We start from the raw sequence: 20729 nt of genomic DNA, 5'->3' as shown, positions 1-20729 counted from the left end.
AATGTTGTGATTTTTTTTTAATAAACGATGTTGTGACATTAATTGTAACATTAATTATTTCCCAAACCATATAGCTTTATTATAGTTAAGATTATTATTATTATTATTATTATTATTATTATTATTATTATTATTATTATTTTGTATAAAGGTATTTATGTCTTTAAAACCTATTTCATTTCTATTTTTTTTAACCAACAAAACACTGGAATACAATTACTAAAGTCTATTCCTTCAGTCAACCAAACAACATAATACAATTCATATTCTATTTCTTACCTATTCCATTCCCTGAGGAATAATATTCCTATTCCCTAAAGAATAGTATTCCTATTCCCTTTAAATTCATTATGTGAACCAAATGTGCCGTAAAAAGATATCGATATACGGAGTAAATAAAAACAAAACCCACCTACTATAGGAGACTACAATCTGCCAATTGTCTTGTATATATACCTATCCCCACCATTCATAACCACGCCAGAAACCCTAATACGTATTGTTGTTTAGCCATTCCATACGAAGCCGCCCAAATAAAAGCTCCACTTCCACAATTTGAAATATCTATCAATCACCAATGGAAAACTGCATAATTTTGAGGGATGTTGTGATCGAAATTCTGGCGCGGTTACCGGTAAAGTCACTCATTCGATTTAAGTGCGTCTGTAAATTCTTTTATTCTTTGATAAAGAGTGATAATCATTTTAAGCACAAGCACTTTGAAATTAGTCGAGCCAAAAGAGATTATGTGGTTTTCCAGCATAATAAGCCGACTTTTTACGAGGATCGAGGATTTGGTTTAGTTTACAAAGAATCAGACTCTGATGAGATTGGATGTGTAGATTTAACCTTCCCAACTTCAGGGATAGATGATGTAAGGTATGCTGATGGTATGTTTTGTTTGTTTAACTACGTTAGTCTTGTCAATTATGTTTGGGATATTTCTATATGGAATCCATCCACTAGAGAAATTAAGAAATTACAAAATATCAAAGCACTAGACGGATACCATCGAGAGTATACAACAATGATTGGATTTGGGCTGTCTTCCAACATGATAGGAAAGGTTGTCTTGATTTGGATTACTCCCGATCCAATTGTAATGGTTTGTAGTCTAGACGATAATAATTCATGTGGTTGGAAAAGATTTAGTCCTAGTTTGGACATTTCTGATGTGGATGATCATCGTAGTAATTTGTATTTAAAAGGAAAGTATTATTGGAGTTGCAAGATCAAAGACCAAAATCAAATTGTTTGGTTTGACTTTGATGATGAGACTTTCGGGAAGATTGAGTTTCCAGAAATACATTCTTCTTCATGGCCAGCCATTTCAGCTATGAAAGATACTATTGCTTTGATAAGTTGCAATATTGACATGAATCAGGTAGAAATTTGGACAATGAAGGAACATAATAATATTATTAGTTGGAATAAATATGCAAGCTTGGAGATCATCAGCAATTTGTATACCTTCCCATTGACAATTTGGAATTTGGGTGCACATTTGTTGGTACATGATTATCATCCGCTTCAACTTCCTGGCACCAATGATGTTCGTAATGTGAAAAACTTTAGTTCGTATGATTTGATAATTCAAGAAAAGAAGATTATTTATGACGTTAATTGGGAAATTTGTTCATCACATCCTCCTTTTGTTTATAGTGAAAGTCTCAAATCATTTTAAAAACAATATTATATGTATATGTACACTCGATGAGTTAAATTCACTATGTTTTATTTGTTTTTTTCTACTGCATACACATAAATCGAAATTGAGCAAACTATGAATGTGTGCATGTGTTACAATCAGCTGCCCAAATGTAAAAATGAAAATGCTAAGGCTTGTAACCATTGGTCAAAGCAGTAAAAGATGGCATTGCTGGAGAAATTTCAGCCAAAATATGTCTGTGCTGTGAGGATGATCATGACTGCAATAATATATAGGTAGTTACTGTGTTGCAAAATTAATCTTGCGTCCGACTAGAGTATGGTTGAAAAAATTGGTTGAAATAATTGCTAGGCACTGCTAAGGGGCTTGTGTATTTTTTTAATTTTTATTTTTTAAAAAAAAAATTACGTCGTTTTGAGTGACACAACCCATTTAAAAAAATCACTAGAAGAAAATAATAGTTAATTGGCCTACTAAGCAGCCTAGTTGACTTAGGCAGTCCACGACTGTTTAGACCACCCGATTATGTTGATACGCTAGGCGGCCGGCCAGCGCCTTGATACAAGAGACATTCAACCTAGTCGATGAGGAGGCAGTTGGAACACAGAGCGAGATTGTATAAATAACTAGAGCAATGTATTTGTCATTTGTATTGATTTCAATTACTCAGTACAATTTCAATTACTCAGTACAATTGACTAAAAAAAAATGGTCAGATCATTGTATTTTAATTAAAAATGGAATGAAAATTAAAAATTGGAGGAACATATTTCAATAATAATATTCTACATTATCAATAGTAAATGCATATTTTAAACAATAGTAAATGTAAATTAAAAATGAAACGGAAATATTTCAATAATAATATCTACATCATCAATTAAAAATGGAACGAAAACTAGGTAAAAATATCACTGCATTTGATATTCTAATTGATTAATTGACTGAAATTAAAAAAGAATAATTGGCTGAAAATGAATGTGATATCACTAATTGACTGAAAATATAAAAGGATAACTAATTGAGTAATATTCTACCATTATATATTTTAATCCAAGTAATTCGTCCTGATGGATTGAAGGTGTTAGCTCTAGACGAAGATGAACAAGATTGTGTTATCACTACCAATGTCGTCTACAAAGAGGTTATATATCTAGACAAAAATATATATCTTCCATACAAATGAATAAGGATACCAATTCATTTCTATAACTGAGTTGTTAGAGAACGAGCACATTTGCCTAATTTATGAAAAATTCTAAATAATGATAAATAAAATCTTCAAATTTATAGCACCGTATGCGTACATCTAGACATTTGCTATTAATTTGACCAATTATTTGCACAAATTCAAGCAATGATAACATCAAAATATATAAACGATCCAAACCATATCTTTAATTTCACTATATAATTTTGATGTTCTAATTTAAATAATTATATATCAATTCATATATTCTTAATATATTACAACAAATTCATTCCGCGCATCGCACAAATGCAAATACTCTCATAGTTATTTAAAATATAAAAAAGATATCAATATACGGAGTAAATAAAAACAAAACCCACCTCCTATAGGAGACTACAATCTGCCAATTGTCTTGTATATATACCTATCCCCACCATTCGATGACCACGCCAAAAACCCTAATACGTACTGTTGTTTAGCCATTCCATACGAAGCCGCCCAAATAAAAGCTCCACTTCCACAATTTGAAATATCTATCAATCAACAATGGAAAACTGCATAATTTTGAGGGATGTTGTCATCGAGATTCTGGCACGGTTACCGGTAAAGTCACTCATTCGATTTAAGTGTGTTTGTAAATTTTTTTATTCTTTGATAAAAAGTGATAATAATTTTAAACACAAGCACTTTGAAATTAGTCGAGCCAAAAGAGATTATGTGATTTTTCATCATTTTAATCATAATTTTTACAAGGATCGAGGATTTGGTTTAGTTTACAAAGAATCAGACTCTGGTGAGATTGGATGTGTAGACCTAACCTTCCCAACTTCAGGGATAGGTGATGTAAGGTATGCTGATGGTATGTTTTGTTTGTTTAACTACGTTAGTCTTGGCAAGTATGTTTGGGATATTTCTATATGAAATCCATCCACTAGAGAAATTAAGAAATTGCAAAATACCAAGGCACTAGACGGATATCATCGAGAATATACAACAATGATTGGATTTGGGCTGTCTTCCAAGTTCCAACATGATGGGAAAGATTGTCTTGATTTGGATTACTCCCGATCCAATTGTAATGGTTTGTAGCCAAGACGGTAATAATTCATATGGTTGGAAAAGATTTAATCATAGTTTGGACATTTCTGATGTAGATGATGAGCATAGTAATTTGTATTTAAAAGGAAAGTATTATTGGAGTTGCAAGATCAAAGACCAAAATCAAATTCTTTGGTTCGACTTTGATGATGAGACTTTCGGGAAGATTGAGTTTCCAGAAATACATTCTTCATGGACAGCCATTTCGGCTATGAAAGATACTATTGCTTTGATAAGTTGCGGTATTGACATGAATGAGGTAAAAATTTGGACAATAAATGAACATAATAATATTATTAGTTGGAATAAATATGCAAGCTTGCAGTTCGGCAATTTGTATACCCTCCCAGTGAGAATTTGGAATTTGGGTGCACATTTGTTGGTATATGGTCACACACTTCAACTTCCTGGTACCGATGATGTTCGTGATGTGAAACACTTCAGCTCGTATGATTTGATAACTCAAGAAAAGAAGATCATTTATAACCCTAGTTGGAATTATTGGAAGCATCCTCCTTTTGTTTATAGTGAAAGTCTCAAATCATTTTAAAAACAATATTACATTTATATGTACACTCAGATCAGTTAAATTTACTATGTTTTATTATTATTATTATTATTTCTACTCCATACACATAAGTCGAAATTGAGCAAACTATGAATGTGTGCATGTGTTACAATCAGCTGCCCCAAATTAAATGTAAAAATGAAAATGCTAAGGCTTGTAACCACTGGTCAAAGCAGTAAAAGATTGTATAAATAACTAGAGCAATGTAATGAGCAGGTAGGCATGTTAATTAATTTGTCACTTATATTATATCAATTACTCATTACAACTATATATACTACACCCTAAATCCCCTTTTTTTAAAAAATCATTTCTCATAGTTATTTAAAATATAAAAAAGAATTAAATATACGGAGTAAATAAAAACAGAAACCACCTATTAATGAAGTTTAATTTTTTCCTTTTGTTTCAAAAAAAAAAAAAAAAAAAAAAAAAAAAAAAAAAAAAAAAAAAAACAGAAACCACATACTATAGGAGACTACAAATTACATACATAACCCCACGATTCGATAACCACCCCAGAAACCCTATACTGTTGTTTAGCCATTCCATACGAAACCACCCAAATAAAAGCTCCACTTCCACCATTTCAAACATCTATCAATCAACAATGGAAAACTGCATAAATTCTAGGGATTTGCATATTGAGATTCTAGCAAGGTTACCGGTACAGTCACTTATGCGATTTAAATGTGTTTGTAAATTCTTTTATTCTTTGATACAAAATGATCATCATTTCAAACACAAGCATTTTGAAATTAGTCGAGGCAAAAGAGATTATGTTGTTTTCGAGCATCATATGCCGGGTCGGGACGAGGATCGAAGATTTGGTTTCGTTTTCAAAGACTTAGATTGTGATGAGATTGGATGTGCAGGCTTTACCTTCCCAATTTCACCCATAAGTTATATAAGGTATGCTGATGGTATGTTTTGTTTGGTTACCCGCATTCAAATAAGTGTTGACAATTATGTTTGGGATATTTCTATATGGAATCCGGCCATCGGAGAAATTAAGAATTTGCAAAATATGGAGACACTAGACGGATTTGATCCAAATTGTACAGCAATTGGATTTGGGCTTTCTTCCAACATGACTGGAAAGGTTGTCATGATTTGGACTACTCCCGATCCAATCGTAATGGTGTGTAGCGGAGACGGTAACAATTCATGTGGTTGGAAAAGATTTAGTCATAGTTTGGGCATTAATTTTTATGTGAATAATACTGGTAGTAATTTGTATTTAAAAGGAAAGCATTATTGGACTTGCACGGTCCAAGATCAAAATAAAGAGCAAAACCATTTGCTTTGGTTTGACTTTGATGATGAGACTTTCGGGAAGATTGAGTTACCAGAAATGGATTTGGCAGCCATTTCGGCTATGAAAGATACTATTGCTTTGATAAGTTATTGTATTGCCCGCGGGAATTATATTGAAATTTGGATAATGAATGAACATAATAATATTATTGGGTGGAATAAATATGCAAGAGTGGAGGGCAGCAATCACTATTCCCACCCAATGAGAATTTGGAATTTGGGTGCACATTTGTTGGTATATAATCAGATGTTTGACGATGGTGTTCGTATTCTGAGACATTTCACCTCGTATGATTTAGTAACTAAAGAAAAGAAGAACATTTATACGGCTAGTTGGAATTTTTATATGTATCCTCCTGTTGTTTATAGTCAAAGTCTCAAATCATTTTAAAAACAATATTAAATGTATATGTACACTTGATCAGTTAAATTCACTATATTTTATTTGTTATTTTTCCCTACTGCATGTATCCGTGAGTGTTGATAATAAAATTGGATAGTAAGTTGCATATACACCTCTCTACACCATATATGCACTGCATACACATAAGTTGAAATTGATGAGCAAACTATGAATTTGTTACAATCAGCTGCCAAAATGTTCAAATGAAAATGCTAAGCTGTAAATTAAAAACAGTTAATAAATCGAATAAAGCTGTTATGCAATCAAGCCAAAGAATAAGTTTCATTCAAGTAGTTGTTAGCATGATTGTGTATAGCTAAATCAATTAAAACGAGCTCATTGTATCTGAGGGATTATCTACAATCAGATGTTCCACAGCTTACACCAGAACTTGAAAACATGTAGGAACATATATATACAGGTTTTGTGGGAAAAAATTAAAACACATTTTAGCTCAAAAGGAAGATTAATATGTATGGTAAAACAAGAGTGATGGAAACAAACATACCAAGAGTTGTCATGACTACTGCAAAGATGATAATTCTCACTGGCTAGATTCTCAATTTTCCAATTGGGTATTTGTAGATGTTTATGTTTTTCATTGCTAAATGGGTCAACCAGAGGATGTCACCAGTCATTAAATCAAGCAAAGAATCCATGGTTGATGCTGCAATTGCCAGGGATCCACTCTATATGGTGGCATAAATCTAGAAACTCAACCAAAGTTGTATACACTTCATTAGTTAAGAGGCAGCTGACATATTAACAAAAAGATAAAAAAATTATAGATGTAATCATATCGGAAACCTCAACCATAAGAAAGACATTAAATGACTCATTCAAGAAAGTGGTGCAATGCCGCCTGTACGGGCAGCTCAGTTAATTCTTAGGTGATAGATTTTGGCAAAGACATAGAATCGCAAGCCCTAACAGCTTCACCTAACAGACTACAAAATAACAAAAGTGATTTTACTCTTCCACTTTCTTTTTGGCTAGGGAGAGGGAATTTTGACTTTTGCGAGTAAAAGCAAGAAAGTGGAGCAATACAAAACCAAATTGAAATTACCTTAAAAGCAAGCAAAAAGATGTTTGCCCAGTTTGAGGTGTTCATTGCCCTTTCATTATTTGCATGTTCCTTCTTGTCATCATCTTCATTGATCTCACTAGGGGATTCCAAGGAATCAACTTCTTCAGAGTGGCAAGTTATTTTTCATAGTTTTCTTTTTGAGCAAATACCAATTTTGGTCCCACGAGTATTAGCAAAATGACGGTTTTGGTCCACATGTTTAATTTCTACCAATTTTTATCCCACGACTATTGTTTAAGTACCAATTTTCATCCATGACTATTATTTTAGTACCAAAATTCATCACGTCAGTCACCCCTCCATCCAAGACATGTCGAAATTTAAAAATTTTAAGGGCATTTTCGTCATTTTCAACTTAAGACTCTAATTTGAGCATGAATAAAGGGATGTAAGCCCTAAGATCAATCCCAATTGGTAGTTCTCCTCCTCATCCTACTTTAATTTGAGGAGAAAAATTGTGAATCGCGATAGATCTTAGGGCTTAAATCTTTTTATTCATGCTCAAATTGGGATCTTAATTTTAAAAAGACGAAAATACCCTTAATAATTTCATATTTCGACATGTTTTAAACAAATGTGTGACTGGCCTGATGAATTTTGGCACTAAAACAATAGTCATGGATGAAAATTGGTACTAAAAGTAATAGTCGAGGATGAAAATTGGTAGGAATTAAACATGTGGACTAAACCTGTCATTTTGCTAATACTCGTGGGACCAAAATTGGTATTTGCTCTTTCTTTTTTTTCCCTAACATACGACATTTGAAAGTTGAACAAGCTCGGAAACTTGCATGTAAAGTTGATTGCAATGGTAAAACAAAACCTCAATTATAATGGCAACAACATTATAATAACAACCATAAACTCTTAGTCTATTCTGTTTGTTACAAGTAGCTTCAACTCATAACCTCTTTTTTGTCTGTTATGTAAATATATATAACCAAACAAACTGTACACAAACAACGGGGCATACCCCTAATAGTACAAGAACGTCAAAGAAACCTCACTGGAGTTTAAGCCCAGCGGCCAAAATACAATGCATGATACAAATTAAGCTCAAACTTGATCTCCAAATCCAAAGCCCAAGAAATATAATCAGCCAAGAATTCCTTAAGCCCCCCAAATTCTGTCCAGAATCAACTCTGAAATCCAAGTCCAAAAATAATTCCAATTCTTGAAAACAAAGTCCATGCAAACCAAACACATCGCCATCTTCAGCTTGAAGGAATTGTTCGACATTTAAATTCATTGGTGATTCAGGATCTTGGTTCTACATCCTCCTACGTTTTGGTTGGTTTCGTTTCTTTTTCTTTTGTTAAAAGATTAGCAAACGTAGATAATTGCTCATATGTTGTATGGGTGCTAAAGACGATGATTGCAGGGCGCACTTAGTTTCCATTGAATTGGTAATCAGAAGGGGAAAAAAAAATCAATTGATACCCGTTCAAGTGAGTAGCTACTTTTCGTTTGGTTTGATGCTAAATCCTCAATAGATTATCACCATGATATTATGAAGTAGGAATTTTTCTTACCCAGTATGAAATAACTCATACAGAGAAATGAGAATTCCCTCTGTCTCTCCTCCAGAGATATATGATGACACATGATAATACAATGCAATTCTATGGTTTAGTGTCGGGAATTTTACTCAAAACCGAGTGTTCTGGCTTGTGATCACATTCATAGTCGAGATGAACAAATGCACGCTCCACTTCCGTGAGTTCTTCAATCTTTATCTGCAACGACTCTCCAATCGCGTGTGCTTCTTTCAGTGGCAACTCCTCTGGAAGCTCTATGTCAACCTATACCATTCAACATGTTTAAGGTTTTAAGAATGATTTTAGGTAAAGTGATAATGTCTTTATACCTCAACGAAGTAGAGAACACCAAAGGTGTAGGCTCGGACTGTATCCACTCGTTTTATTCGAGGGTCGTGCCTCAAGACCATATATGTTAGCTTTTGCAGAACTTCTGGCGGAGCCGACTGTCCAACTAGTGAAACTGCAGAAACCGAACATATAAACAATGTTAACAACCAAAGAGGTTCACATTCTAGTAGTGAAAACTCTATCCTAAAGAAGACCTGCATTTTCCAACACGGTGCCTGACCAATTGATGATTGTATAGAGAGCAAGGGCTATTGCTCCAGTAGGGTCAATCCACCAATAGAATCTATCGCCAAGAACAGCAGCAACCAACCCGACAACATTTGTCACCACGTCAAAATAGTGATCCTATAATCGCAATTCAAGAATTAGCTCTCAATCGAAACAAACATGCAGAGATAGTTTCGATTTCATGATTGAATATGAAAAAAGAACACACATCAGCATATGCTCGCACTATCTTGTTTCCCGAGCTTCTGCAATAAATCCAGAGAATAAGTTTTACTCCGGTAGCTGTCAACATGATTGTGTACAGCCAAACCAATTGTAATGAACCCATTTTATCGGATGGCGTATTTGCAATCAGTTGTTCAACCGCTTGCACCAGAACTTGAAAACCTGCATAAACATATATAGAATTCCAAATCAAAACTAATGATTTTCATTGTTCATTTTCACACTTCTGTTGTAATTCAGAAGATTAATATGGTCAAACTAGAGAGAAATGGAAAGAAACATACCAAGAGTTGCCATGATTGCTGCAAAGATGATAATCCCCACTGGCTGGACTCTCAATTTTCCAATTGGGTATTTGTAGATGTTTATATTTTTCATCGCCAAATGTGTGAACCAGAGGATGCCACCCGCCATCAAATCAAGCAAAGAATCCAAAGTCGATGCTGCAATCGCGAGAGATCCACTCTGTACGGTGGCATAAATCTGGAAACTCAACCAAAGTTGCACACTTCATTAGTTAAAAAGTCGACATATTAACATACACAAATGAATGAAAAAAAAAAAAAAAAAGTACCTCACAGATGTAACCATATGGAAAAGCACAACCATGGTTCATTCAAGAATTGAAAACAATTGAAGTTACCTTAAAAGCAAGCAAAAAGATGTTTGCCCAATTTGAGACATTCATTGCCCTTTCATGCTGGGCCTGTTCCTTCTTGTCATCATCTTCATTAATCTCACAAGGGGATTTCAAGGAATCAACTTCTTCAAAGGACCTTAAAGTAGCAAGTTGTTTTTCATAATATTCTTTCTCCCCTGACAGACAACATTTGAAAGTAAGCTTGTAAACTTGATAACAGTAGCAAAACAAAACCTTGATTAATGGCAGCAACATTATGATACCATTTTAACAACATAAAATCCTTAGGTCTTGTAGGTCCAAGAATGTGTAGCCACCAAATCAACCACAAAATCTCAGTCTATTTTGACTGTTACAAATAGCTTCAACACAGCACCTTAAGAAAACAAAAAAGGGACAATCTCAGTCAAGTTGATCAGGTTACGGTGGCCTATCAGCCTTCTTTTAGGTCCTTGTGGTCAGCTAGGGGTCACAAAGTGAGGGTACCCTCCCACCTTCAGATAGTAACTTCGGGTTTCCCAAGGGTAATGCAAGATCAAATTTTTTGTTTACCAAGACACCCACACCATCACAAAATCAAGAGAAACATTCACTAATACAGAGGCAGAAAAGGCTCAGTTTCACACGACACACCGATAGGGACATAGAGAGTAATCCTAAATCCTAAACAGAGTAAATCAGATGTACCTTCGATTAAACCTGGGATTTTTGAGAAATCGAGATGAAAAGGGGTCTCGGGATCAAGGCCTCCCTGGAGCTTTTCAGGCAACTTTGAGAAGAAATTAGACCTGAGAGTGTGAACTTTTGGACCTTCATTTGACAGCAATGGCTCTTGGATATCCATTTCTCAGACAGTACTAACCCAACCAACACAACTCAAAACAATGGCGTCTTCCCCCTTCTTCTTCTTCTTCTTCAATTCCTACAAACCAAAAAAAAAAAAAAAAAAAAGGCTGATATAGTCGTACAGAGTTCCCAATAAGGAAACAGCTTCAACTCCCTAAATTTTAGGGAAATTAGTAAATATTATATTCCATAAGCAAATGAAGAAAGCTAGTTACCAAACAATGATTTTGTAAACGGCTGACAAGAACATGTGATACTATGGTCTAACTGAGGAAAATCAGGAGCGCACTCTGTCGTTTATGTTTCTCGTAATCAAGATATGCTGCATGCAGGGAGCAGGGAGAACTGAGATGTCAGATGTGTTGTATCTTCTTTTTTTTTCTTTTTCTTTTAGCCTAACTAGGAATCGATAAGAATTGAACTAGTAATCTTCTGCCCTGAATATGTATACGATAAAAAATAAAAATAAAAAAAAAAAAAAAAGAGCAATAATAATTTTATCAATTATTTAATAGATGTTTTAAATTAGAATTGTTTAAAATTGGTTAGTCTTTTAGGGGTTCGAGTTATTTGAATCAATTAGAACTCTATCTTCATCTTAATTAGTTATTTTTAGTTTTATAATGATTATCGGTTATTAATTAGTAATTGTAAAAAAGGAAAATTATTGAATTAATGGGACGCAAAATTTTAATCTTAAAATGTGACTAAGACAGTTGGTACGATAATTATGTTTCATTTACCTGTTCACCCTTTCGAGGCATGTTGTTATGTGTGTCCTTGAATGGCAAATTCAAAAGCTCCCATGTGAATGACTCATTATTAATCATTATTTTTTTTTTGAATAATTTTATATTTGAGTATTACCTACACTTATTATTAACGCACCACAAGTTAGTTAATAAATGAGTAGTCAAAAAATGTATTTTTAACGAAATTTAATTGTATGGCTCAAATTTCAAGTAAGTTAAAATATATTCTTATTTAAATGTTAAATCTAAATCTTCAGGTGAAACTCAAATTTTAAGTTAAATACTTGCTATTTGAAATTAAATTAAGCAAACATTGACTATTATGCGGAATATTTTATACTTCATGAATTGTTAATATTAATATGACATATTTTAATTCCCAAAATTGGATGAAAATTGTTTGAATTAAACTACCAACCCCAACTACAACAGGCCGGCTTTCATGCCTCAGTTTTCATAATCATAATTAATGTATGAGGTAAGGCTTACCTTAAGATCCTTACAACGATGTCGGCCTCGATTTTTCTCAATGATTTTTATACTAAATTTATTATAATTTCAAGACTAGACTAGTATAATTTATTCTACTTTTTTTATTATAATATAAATAAACATATGATAATTAACATTAACCTAACTAAAAAACGAATGATGCAAGAAAATCAAGACACGTCATTAGCAGACGTGTAATAAAAGACATTTTTGCCATTTATGTAAATATAGACAAAAACTGTAGTTTTCAATATTACGTTGAATTTACAATTTAGAGAATGCGTCCATATGCACCCAAATTTTCTGATACTAGATCTTCTACTTTCAAGGCGTTTGGTTAGAAAAAGAGAAATTTAAGAGAAAACAAAAATTATAATTTGTTGGGGAAAAAACAAAGAATAAAGTGAGGAAAAAGTAAAAATTCAAATTATACTGTTTGGGGGGAGAAATAGAATTATTAGAAATGGAAAGAGAAAAAGTGATATAAAGATTAAAATACATTTTTTTAATAAATGAAAAATAATGTAATTTGACAGGTCAAATAATTTTTTTTGGTTAGATCACGAGGCACCTTTAAGTCCGAGCCGGCCCAATTAGAAAGCAAAGTGCTGGTCAGATTAGTTTTCGCATACGAGAGGGGGTTCGAACTCCCGACCTCTCTTAAGGAACAAGAGTGCACAACAACCAAGCTAGTTTGCAGGTCAAATAATTGTAATTACAACATATCAAACACTCGTATCTGTTCAAACATACTTTTTCAACCTAATGATCCACTGAGACTCAATCTCATGACCTCCCATATGGGAGAGGTCACTACATGCCATCTAAACACAAGGTGTTTGACGGTTATTAACTTAATATCCCTATATCTAAACCATAATTTGACCAAAATTGCTAATTATTGACTTTGGGAAACCTGTTAGATATGCTAATTACTTACTAATCCTCGTGCTCTCCATTGTTTGCAGACAGCTTACCTGCTTCTCATGTGGCAGTTCAACTAACATTTGTGCCTTGGTCCAAGTGTCCAACTCATTTAACCATATAAACAAGATTTTTTTAAGAGATAACTTTTTTATAAGATGATCTCATGTAGAACGTGTAATACTCTCTTCGTTCCTTTTTGTGTCTGGTTCGATTAATGAAGTTTGACTGAAGTTATTTTAAATTTAATTTTTCATAATATTAAATTTAGTATTAATATATAAAATTTATATATTTTGAAACTACACTAAAAGCACTATTAAACACACACAAAAATCAAATTTAAAAACAAATAAAAAATAATAAAGAAAATAAACAAAGAAAAAAATTGATTTGACCAATGAATAGTAAGTACGACGGATAAAATGGGACAAATGGAGTACTTTTTATAAATTTATAGAAAAATAATACATTGTCACTAACAAATTATATACTCGTTACAGCTAACACATTATGTAAATTGAAACTAGATACATAATATGTTAATTGTATGTATAATTTGGATCAGGATTCATAATAAGTATAATGGAATCTGGTTCACGATATAATTTACGAAAGTCAATCATTATACTATGGATCATAGTCCACCTTACAAGGTGAACCGTACTACTGACATAAGTTTCATTTTTATCATATCAATGTATGTGGACCATAACCCATAAGGCCATAATATCATTTGCCATCTCGGCTCACAATTTACCTATTAATGAGCTTTTAGTGAATTTATACGTGTAAGATATAGTTTATCAAAATCAGAAAACTTGAACCATAAAAATATAAAATGAAATGAAAAGCAAGTAGGTATGAGTCATATTTATTAACCATAAACCAATGTTGCTTCTTCACCATTCCCCCACGCTGCCTTGTCATTTGTCAACCCCACTTCCCTCCATGGCTCCATCCTTTTCAATCTCCCATCATCATTATGTAACCTAGCTCTGTTTCCTTGTCTCATATGGAATTTTGATGAGATAAAAATCTTATATGTATTGTTGAAATTTAATTTTTTTAAAAAAATTGAATTATCGAAATACTTTCTCATTTTAGAAGTGAGACATATTATTATGTTATTTCAAGTGTAACCCATTACATTTTATTTTTTTACAGTTTTGACTTACTTTCAAAATATAATAATAATAATAATAATAATAATAATAATATAATTATAATTATAATTATAATTATAATAATAATTATTATTATAATTATTATTATATTATATTTAAATTTATTTTAGTCAAATTTAGAAAAAGGTTTCCAAATATACGGTTAGTTATCCGTAAATATACTTTTGCATGTTTAAATGCACAATCATAATTATAGAAATGACACAGTTTTTTTTTTTATTATTATTATCTTAGATGGACAGATGAGATTAAGTTACACGTTTTCACGAGAAGTCTTGTTCTCATTTGAACTTTGATATATATGTATATGATCATATGAGAAGTTGTTCTTAGAAGAAATTAAGAACCAATCGCAGTCCCTCATCTGACCAAATCTAGCAATTTTAGAGTAGAAGGAAAAAGCTACGATGGTATTCTAATAATTTCCTCCAACTTTGTATTTTGTAATACTATATGGCGTGCCTCCCAGGAGTATAAATAGTCTAATCATATAGGAGGTTATAGGTTCGAGCCTCAGTGGAGGCGACATTGACTCTTTGTGCTTCAGTAGGTTGAGAAAGTAGTTATGAACAGATACTACATTGTAATAGAGTCATTAGCGCACAAAAAAAAAAAAAAAAAAAAAAAAAAAAAAAAAAAGTCTAATCATAAGCTTATAAATTAAATAACAATGTATTTTTTAAGACAAATATTATATAATGATTTGGGGACCATTTTTAGTCAATTTAAGTAATTTGGACAATTCATAAACAATTTAAAAGTAATAAATTATTTCCCTTGTAAAGTCATAATCGTTTTTGAATGGACCAATATAATTTAATTAATTCTTAGAGAGAGAGAGAGAGAAATCTCTAAGAATTAATTAAATATATTGGTCCATTCAAAAACGATTATGACTATACATGGGAAATAATGGTGTAGATTTATTTGCCCGTACTAACGTTGTGTGATTTAGAGATCTATACTCAAAGCTATATAACTATATAGTTAGCATATAACACAATCTACACAGATATTTTCATCACAATCTATTAGCATATATATATATATATATATATATATATATATATATATATATATATAGTCTACATTTTAATAATGCTAATAGGGTTGGTGTCAAGGCCTGCTAAGAATTTCTTCCTTTAGGTTCGGTGTTGATTCCTCCTGCTGGCAATTGGCATGTGAAATCAGTATGCACCAAGTCAAAGCGCTTTTATGATATTTTTAATCCAAAGCATTTCCCGAGAATTTGATGAAAATATCTGTGTAGATTGTGTTATATGCTAACTATATACGGAGTAGTTATATAGCTTTGATTGCAGATGTCTAAATCACACAGCATTAGTACGGGCAAATAAATCTAAGTCACACCATTAGTAATCGATAAAAATATCTATTGAATTGTACTATATATATTCTTATTTCACTTTCTACCTAACATGTTGACATATACAGCTAATAGTCCAAAGAAACTCAATAAAGGCCATCATGTAATCATCAGAAGAGCACATGCACCACGGAACCATGAAAATCAATGTTGCAAAAGTCGCTAGCACTAGTCGCATAGCGCTTAGAACACCTAGACGGTCGAGTAATTCGAATATATCATCTCCACTTTTCTCAATCAAGGTTATAAGTTGTTAGACTGTTATAATCCTCAAACTAGTTATAACTAAATATGTTAGATGATTAGTTGAGTACATTACTAGTGAAATATAAAAAAGGAATAGCCTAGCAGGATATAAAAATAACTTGGCAGAGTTAGGCACTGACTCGGTCGAGTTAAGCACCCGACTCGGCTGAGTTAAGCGCTCAACTCGGTCAAGTCGGCACCTAGTCAGCCAGTTAGTCGGCCAGCCGACTAAAAGCTGTCTAGGGCTGAAATTACCTCGGCTTAGGAACGCCTAGCGCCTAGGCCGATTTTTACCACACTGATGAAAACTAGTGAATATTAACATGTTTTCAAGTCTCAAGAAACACCACAACTGACTTCAATGTTCACAAACTTTAAGTAAATGTATGTTAATATGATAACCAAAAATGTAACACAGCGTAGAGGTTCAACAACCTCATAGAGGGAACAAAACATCAGTTTCTGTATTGAATAAGTATTGTAAATTTAAAAAAAAAAAAAATTATCAAATACATACTGCTAAAAACAATGTAATGACACACCTAATCCCAAGCACTGTTTGCTCCTCCAGACCCATATCCTCCTCCACTGTAACCACCATAACCTCCACCACCGCTTCCACCGCCACCATAGAAATCTTTACCACTCCCGCCTCTGCTAAAAGAGTCCCGTCTAAAGTCGCGAGCACCAAAACGGTTCCCGCCAGGCCTCCTGTTGTTTCTACCTCCACTGTATGAACGGCTAGCATAACGGGTCAACCAGTCTGGTACCTCCTGATTAGCTTCCTGCATAAGATCAGCCAAAGGTTTGGCCAATGACAAATTACCTTCATTGAAAAAGGCTGTTGCCAATCCAGACTTGCCAGCACGACCAGTTCTTCCTATCCGGTGCACATAATCATCAATGTCGTTAGGGAGATCAAAATTGATGACATGTGCAACGTGAGGGATATCAAGGCCACGAGCTGCCACATCAGTCGCAACTAAAATAGGAGTATCCCCTCTCTTAAATGATCTTAATGCAAGCTCTCTTTCCTGTAAGATTGAAGTGATAAGGAGGATGTGACCGAATATGGAGTACACATTTAACAACAAAGCAAACAGTGTGAAAAGACAGTAGCCTATGCTTCAAGAAATTAAAAGCTAAATAACTTAAGCTTGGAAGAGTCATATATATCAAAAGGATTGCCAACCTGCTGTGACCTATCACCATGAATAGAAGTTGCAGGAAACCCATTACTGCACAACCAGCCTTCCAATGCATCTGCCCCCCTCTTTGTTTCCACAAACACCAAAGTCAGAGCTTGCTGTGAAAGTTAGCAAACAGTCAAACAAATGATAGCCAGTCAACAAAACCATTCAATCATTTGTATCGTTGTCCAACTACGCTGAACTTGTGTCAGTAGTCACCCTTCGCTGTTGGGATCACAACCACCAGGGCAGTCTATCAAAAGGTATAATCACATGATAAGAACAATGCATTATAGTTACCTGACCATTAACTCCATTTCCCCTTTGTGCATGAATAAGGTCCATAAGATGGCTTCTCTTATCATTATTTTGAACAAGCTCAACTCTCTGAACAATCAAATCAGTACTGGAACCAACCCGCCCAACCGTCAAAAATACATAGTTCGAAAGAAAATCAGAAGCAAGTCTCTGTATGCAAACCAAAACGGAGAAAGATTACCAGATAGATCATATCCAAAATTCCCATCCCTAGGAAGCAGTTAATCATGATATTTTTCACTTCAAACTAAACAAAATACAAGGCAGGAAGCCACTCTATCAGGCAAAGTTCCGAGCTGCCAACAAGTGTAAATAATGGTAATGCTACAATAACGGGCTTTTCATCAATTAAAACAGCCTGACAAGGAGGGATGATCAACCCCATATTATACATGCATCATCATCATCAGCAAGGAAAATTCATAAAAGTAAAGGTGCAATTTTTGTGACAGGCTGCATGAAACGTCAAAATTAGAAAGGCCCTGGGGAGTGTAATGACTTATGAAAAGATAATATTATAATAATAAAGATGTAAGCCATAATACCCCAAACTAGATGGAGTGGCTATATGGATTTTATTATTCCATTTTGCCCTCATTGCTCCTTGTTTGCGGGTGCCCTTGCACTGGCTGATTAGTAATTACAAATGGTTAAAAAGTAAAATAAAACAACTAGTAAGAAATTAACAAACCTGGATCTCCCTAGGAAATGTGGCACTAAAAAGCATAGTCTGCCTTTCACCAGGTGGGGGCATATCCATTTTCTCCACTATCCTTCTGATTTGAGGCTCAAACCCCATATCCAGCATTCGATCTGCCTCATCAAGGGCCAAATATCTAATTATCTCTAGAGAAACTTTAGCCCTCTCAAGCAGATCAACTAATCTTCCTGGAGTTGCCACGAGAATATCAACTCCTCTCTCTAGTTCTCGGAGCTGGAAAAAAAATAGTAATTAGTCAAATGGTATAAGAGAATATCCAATCAATGACTGATTTCAAGAACACCAACATCCATGGTCAGTTGAATTTCCAGAAAGTGCACTTTGGCTAACTATTGAATATTGACAAGATCAGAAATGTAATGGAGGTTTGTTTCTTGGAACCACAAAGTACTTGTTTGACAATAGATAGCACATAGCACCAGAGTTAAAATACTAGTTTCTGGAGAACATTCATTTCTAACTCAGGAATTACAAAGTCGAACTCCATTTTGGAAGAAGTATCCTAAACCAGTATTGAAGAGGTCATACTGAGTTAATGAAACTAGAAGCAAGGAACAAAAAAAAACAAAAACAAAAAAAACAAAAAAAAACAAAAAAAAAAAAAAACAGCTCCTAAACTCGTATAGAAAGTGAAAGCTATCATCATAGGCATGTTATAAGGCCCTGAAAGCAAATTAGATATTTCAGGATCGCACCTTCAGTAATTAAAGTGTAAGGAAAATAGAGACCAAAATTGATACATACCTGCTGATGCATTGGTGCTCCTCCATAAGCCACTACCACTCTAACACCAGTTTGATAAGAGAACTTCTTAGCTTCCTCGTGTATCTGCAGGGTGATTAAACGTGAGAATTGAGAATAAGAATGGCATGAAACAACTAACGAAATGCATAAATATGTTACTCCATATTAGATTAGCACACCAACCTGCATTGAAAGCTCTCTTGTAGGTGAAAGAATTAAAGCAAGTGGGAAAACAGTTCGTCCTCGTGGTCTCTGGGGAAAACTTCCCTTAATGATTCCACTAATAATTGGGAAACAAAAGGCAGCTGTCTTGCCAGACCCAGTCTGTGCACAAGCCATCAAATCTCGTCCTGCTAGAGAAATGGGGATTGCATAACGCTGTACAGGAGTTGGTTTGACATATTTGCACCTCCGAATGTTCAAGTTAAGGGCATCCCCCAAGTCTATCTCTGCAAATGTAGTCACAGGAGGTGGCACATTATTTCCACTTGTTTCGACCGGAATATCCTCATATGCATCAAAATTGATCCCACTATTTTCCTGTTCACTTGGAGACTCTCCATCACCATCAATATCATCACTACCAAAAGGGTTGACCTCCTGTTCTCTACCCCAACCACCACCTCTACCACCCCATACACCACCACCACGACCTCCACCACCATATCGCTGGCGGCCATTATCAGACCTAGGTCCACTCCATACTGACCCACCATAACTTGATCTGTCATTCCGAGACTGTGGGCCACTCTGTGAGGGAGCTGGAGCTTCAGCTGAAGGAAGTTTGTTCCGAAGGTGAGGTGGCACATAAGAAGATTTCCTGGCGGAAGCTGAAGCTCCACTGCCATCACTAGTTCCAGCATTACCAGATGCTGCATTTTCAACCAAATCCGCCCATGAGTTCCTCATAGCTGAGAACCCTTTCCTCCAACAAATATTATATCACAAAAACTAACTAGATAAATATCAATAAGCTACAATTCCCACTTTTCCTATTAGATAAACTCAAGTTAGAAGCCGGTAATTGACTCAGTTCAAAACCCTGATTTAAACAAAAGGAAACAAGAAAAAATAAAGAATCACCATTAGCTAGAGAGAAAACCAATATAAACAAAGCAAACAAGATGAAATCGAGCTCAACTCAGCATAAACCCACGTCAATTTACTGCAAAATGCAAGCAAACGCTCATCATATCACAATATTAAAAAAAAATACTGAGAATATTCATCAGCAAGCAGCCAGTAGCATTTCTAAACATCCAAAGACACATAAATGAAACGAATGTATCTAACTTTTATTAAGTAGATAGAGATATAATATCTGTGATGCGCGAGAGCTTAGAGAAATCAACAGATAAAGAAGCAGATAGTGAACGCTATAATTAACGAAACAAGTAGATCAATCAAGCACTCCTACAAGTACATCAGCTATTCAGCTATGGAGCTAACCTTCGTGAGCGAAAAAACGGTTCAGAAACCCTAGAGCTTGAAAGAGAGACAAGGAGGCGAGAGAAAAAATAGGGATCGGACACAGGAGCGTAGGAATCGTATGATGTTCGCTTCGTTACAAGTACTAGTAAGAGTCCTAACAAGTTGGCCCTCTTTG

The 20729-nt window shown here is 34.2% G+C and overlaps 3 protein-coding genes across 4 annotated transcripts; 1 reads left to right on the top strand and 2 right to left on the bottom strand.

Annotated features, from left to right (window-relative positions):
• Positions 1-577: 577 nt before the first annotated feature.
• LOC109181116 (F-box protein At3g08750-like) lies at positions 578-3950 on the top strand. Its single transcript, XM_019330870.1, has 3 exons — positions 578-1384; positions 3615-3709; positions 3797-3950. The coding sequence occupies exons 1-3, from the start codon at positions 578-580 to the stop codon at positions 3948-3950; spliced, it is 1056 nt and encodes a 351-aa protein (XP_019186415.1).
• Positions 3951-8747: 4797 nt separating this feature from the next.
• LOC109181478 (metal tolerance protein 4-like) lies at positions 8748-11574 on the bottom strand. Of its 2 annotated transcripts, XM_019331265.1 has the most exons (8): positions 11378-11574; positions 11004-11238; positions 10320-10492; positions 9961-10159; positions 9660-9838; positions 9418-9568; positions 9202-9335; positions 8748-9136 (listed from the first exon to the last, which is right to left on the bottom strand). In XM_019331265.1, the coding sequence occupies exons 2-8, from the start codon at positions 11158-11160 to the stop codon at positions 8957-8959; spliced, it is 1173 nt and encodes a 390-aa protein (XP_019186810.1). In that variant the 5' UTR covers positions 11161-11238; positions 11378-11574; the 3' UTR covers positions 8748-8956. The 2 variants fall into 2 exon arrangements, with proteins under 2 accessions (XP_019186810.1, XP_019186811.1); XM_019331266.1 differs by lacking the exons at positions 11004-11238; positions 11378-11574 and adding an exon at positions 10526-10992.
• A 4929-nt stretch (positions 11575-16503) lies between these two features.
• On the bottom strand, positions 16504-20704 carry LOC109181477 (DEAD-box ATP-dependent RNA helicase 37-like). The gene is made up of 7 exons (XM_019331264.1): positions 20573-20704; positions 19307-20165; positions 19124-19207; positions 18350-18592; positions 17641-17808; positions 17343-17456; positions 16504-17184 (listed from the first exon to the last, which is right to left on the bottom strand). Exons 2-7 carry the CDS (start codon positions 20030-20032, stop codon positions 16693-16695), a joined length of 1827 nt encoding a protein of 608 aa, XP_019186809.1. The 5' UTR covers positions 20033-20165; positions 20573-20704; the 3' UTR covers positions 16504-16692.
• Between the last annotated feature and the right edge of the window lie 25 nt (positions 20705-20729).

This window comes from Ipomoea nil, unplaced genomic scaffold (genome assembly GCF_001879475.1).
Source record: "Ipomoea nil cultivar Tokyo-kokei standard unplaced genomic scaffold, Asagao_1.1 scaffold1043, whole genome shotgun sequence".
Lineage (NCBI taxonomy): Eukaryota > Viridiplantae > Streptophyta > Magnoliopsida > Solanales > Convolvulaceae > Ipomoea > Ipomoea nil.
Note: the sequence above shows the minus strand (reverse complement) of the source record. Positions and strands in the feature narration are given on the sequence as shown.

Bases quoted from the DNA above. Each gene is read 5' to 3' on its own strand.
- LOC109181116 (XM_019330870.1), top strand. From the start codon at position 578: ATGGAAAACTGCATAATTTTGAGGGATGTTGTGATCGAAATTCTGGCG. The intron at 1,385-3,614 runs GTAGAAATTTGG...AATTTTTACAAG, and splicing joins GCAATATTGACATGAATCAG to GATCGAGGATTTGGTTTAGT. The intron at 3,710-3,796 runs GTATGCTGATGG...TCCATCCACTAG, and splicing joins TCAGGGATAGGTGATGTAAG to AGAAATTAAGAAATTGCAAA.
- LOC109181477 (XM_019331264.1), bottom strand. From the start codon at position 20,032: ATGAGGAACTCATGGGCGGATTTGGTTGAAAATGCAGCATCTGGTAAT. The intron at 19,208-19,306 runs GTTGGTGTGCTA...ATCACCCTGCAG, and splicing joins CAAGAGAGCTTTCAATGCAG to ATACACGAGGAAGCTAAGAA. The intron at 17,809-18,349 runs GTTTGTTAATTT...GTTTGCATACAG, and splicing joins CATTTCCTAGGGAGATCCAG to AGACTTGCTTCTGATTTTCT.
- LOC109181478 (XM_019331265.1), bottom strand. From the start codon at position 11,160: ATGGATATCCAAGAGCCATTGCTGTCAAATGAAGGTCCAAAAGTTCAC. The intron at 10,493-11,003 runs GTACATCTGATT...GTTGTCTGTCAG, and splicing joins AATCCCAGGTTTAATCGAAG to GGGAGAAAGAATATTATGAA. The intron at 9,569-9,659 runs GTGTGTTCTTTT...TTGCGATTATAG, and splicing joins TAGTGCGAGCATATGCTGAT to GATCACTATTTTGACGTGGT.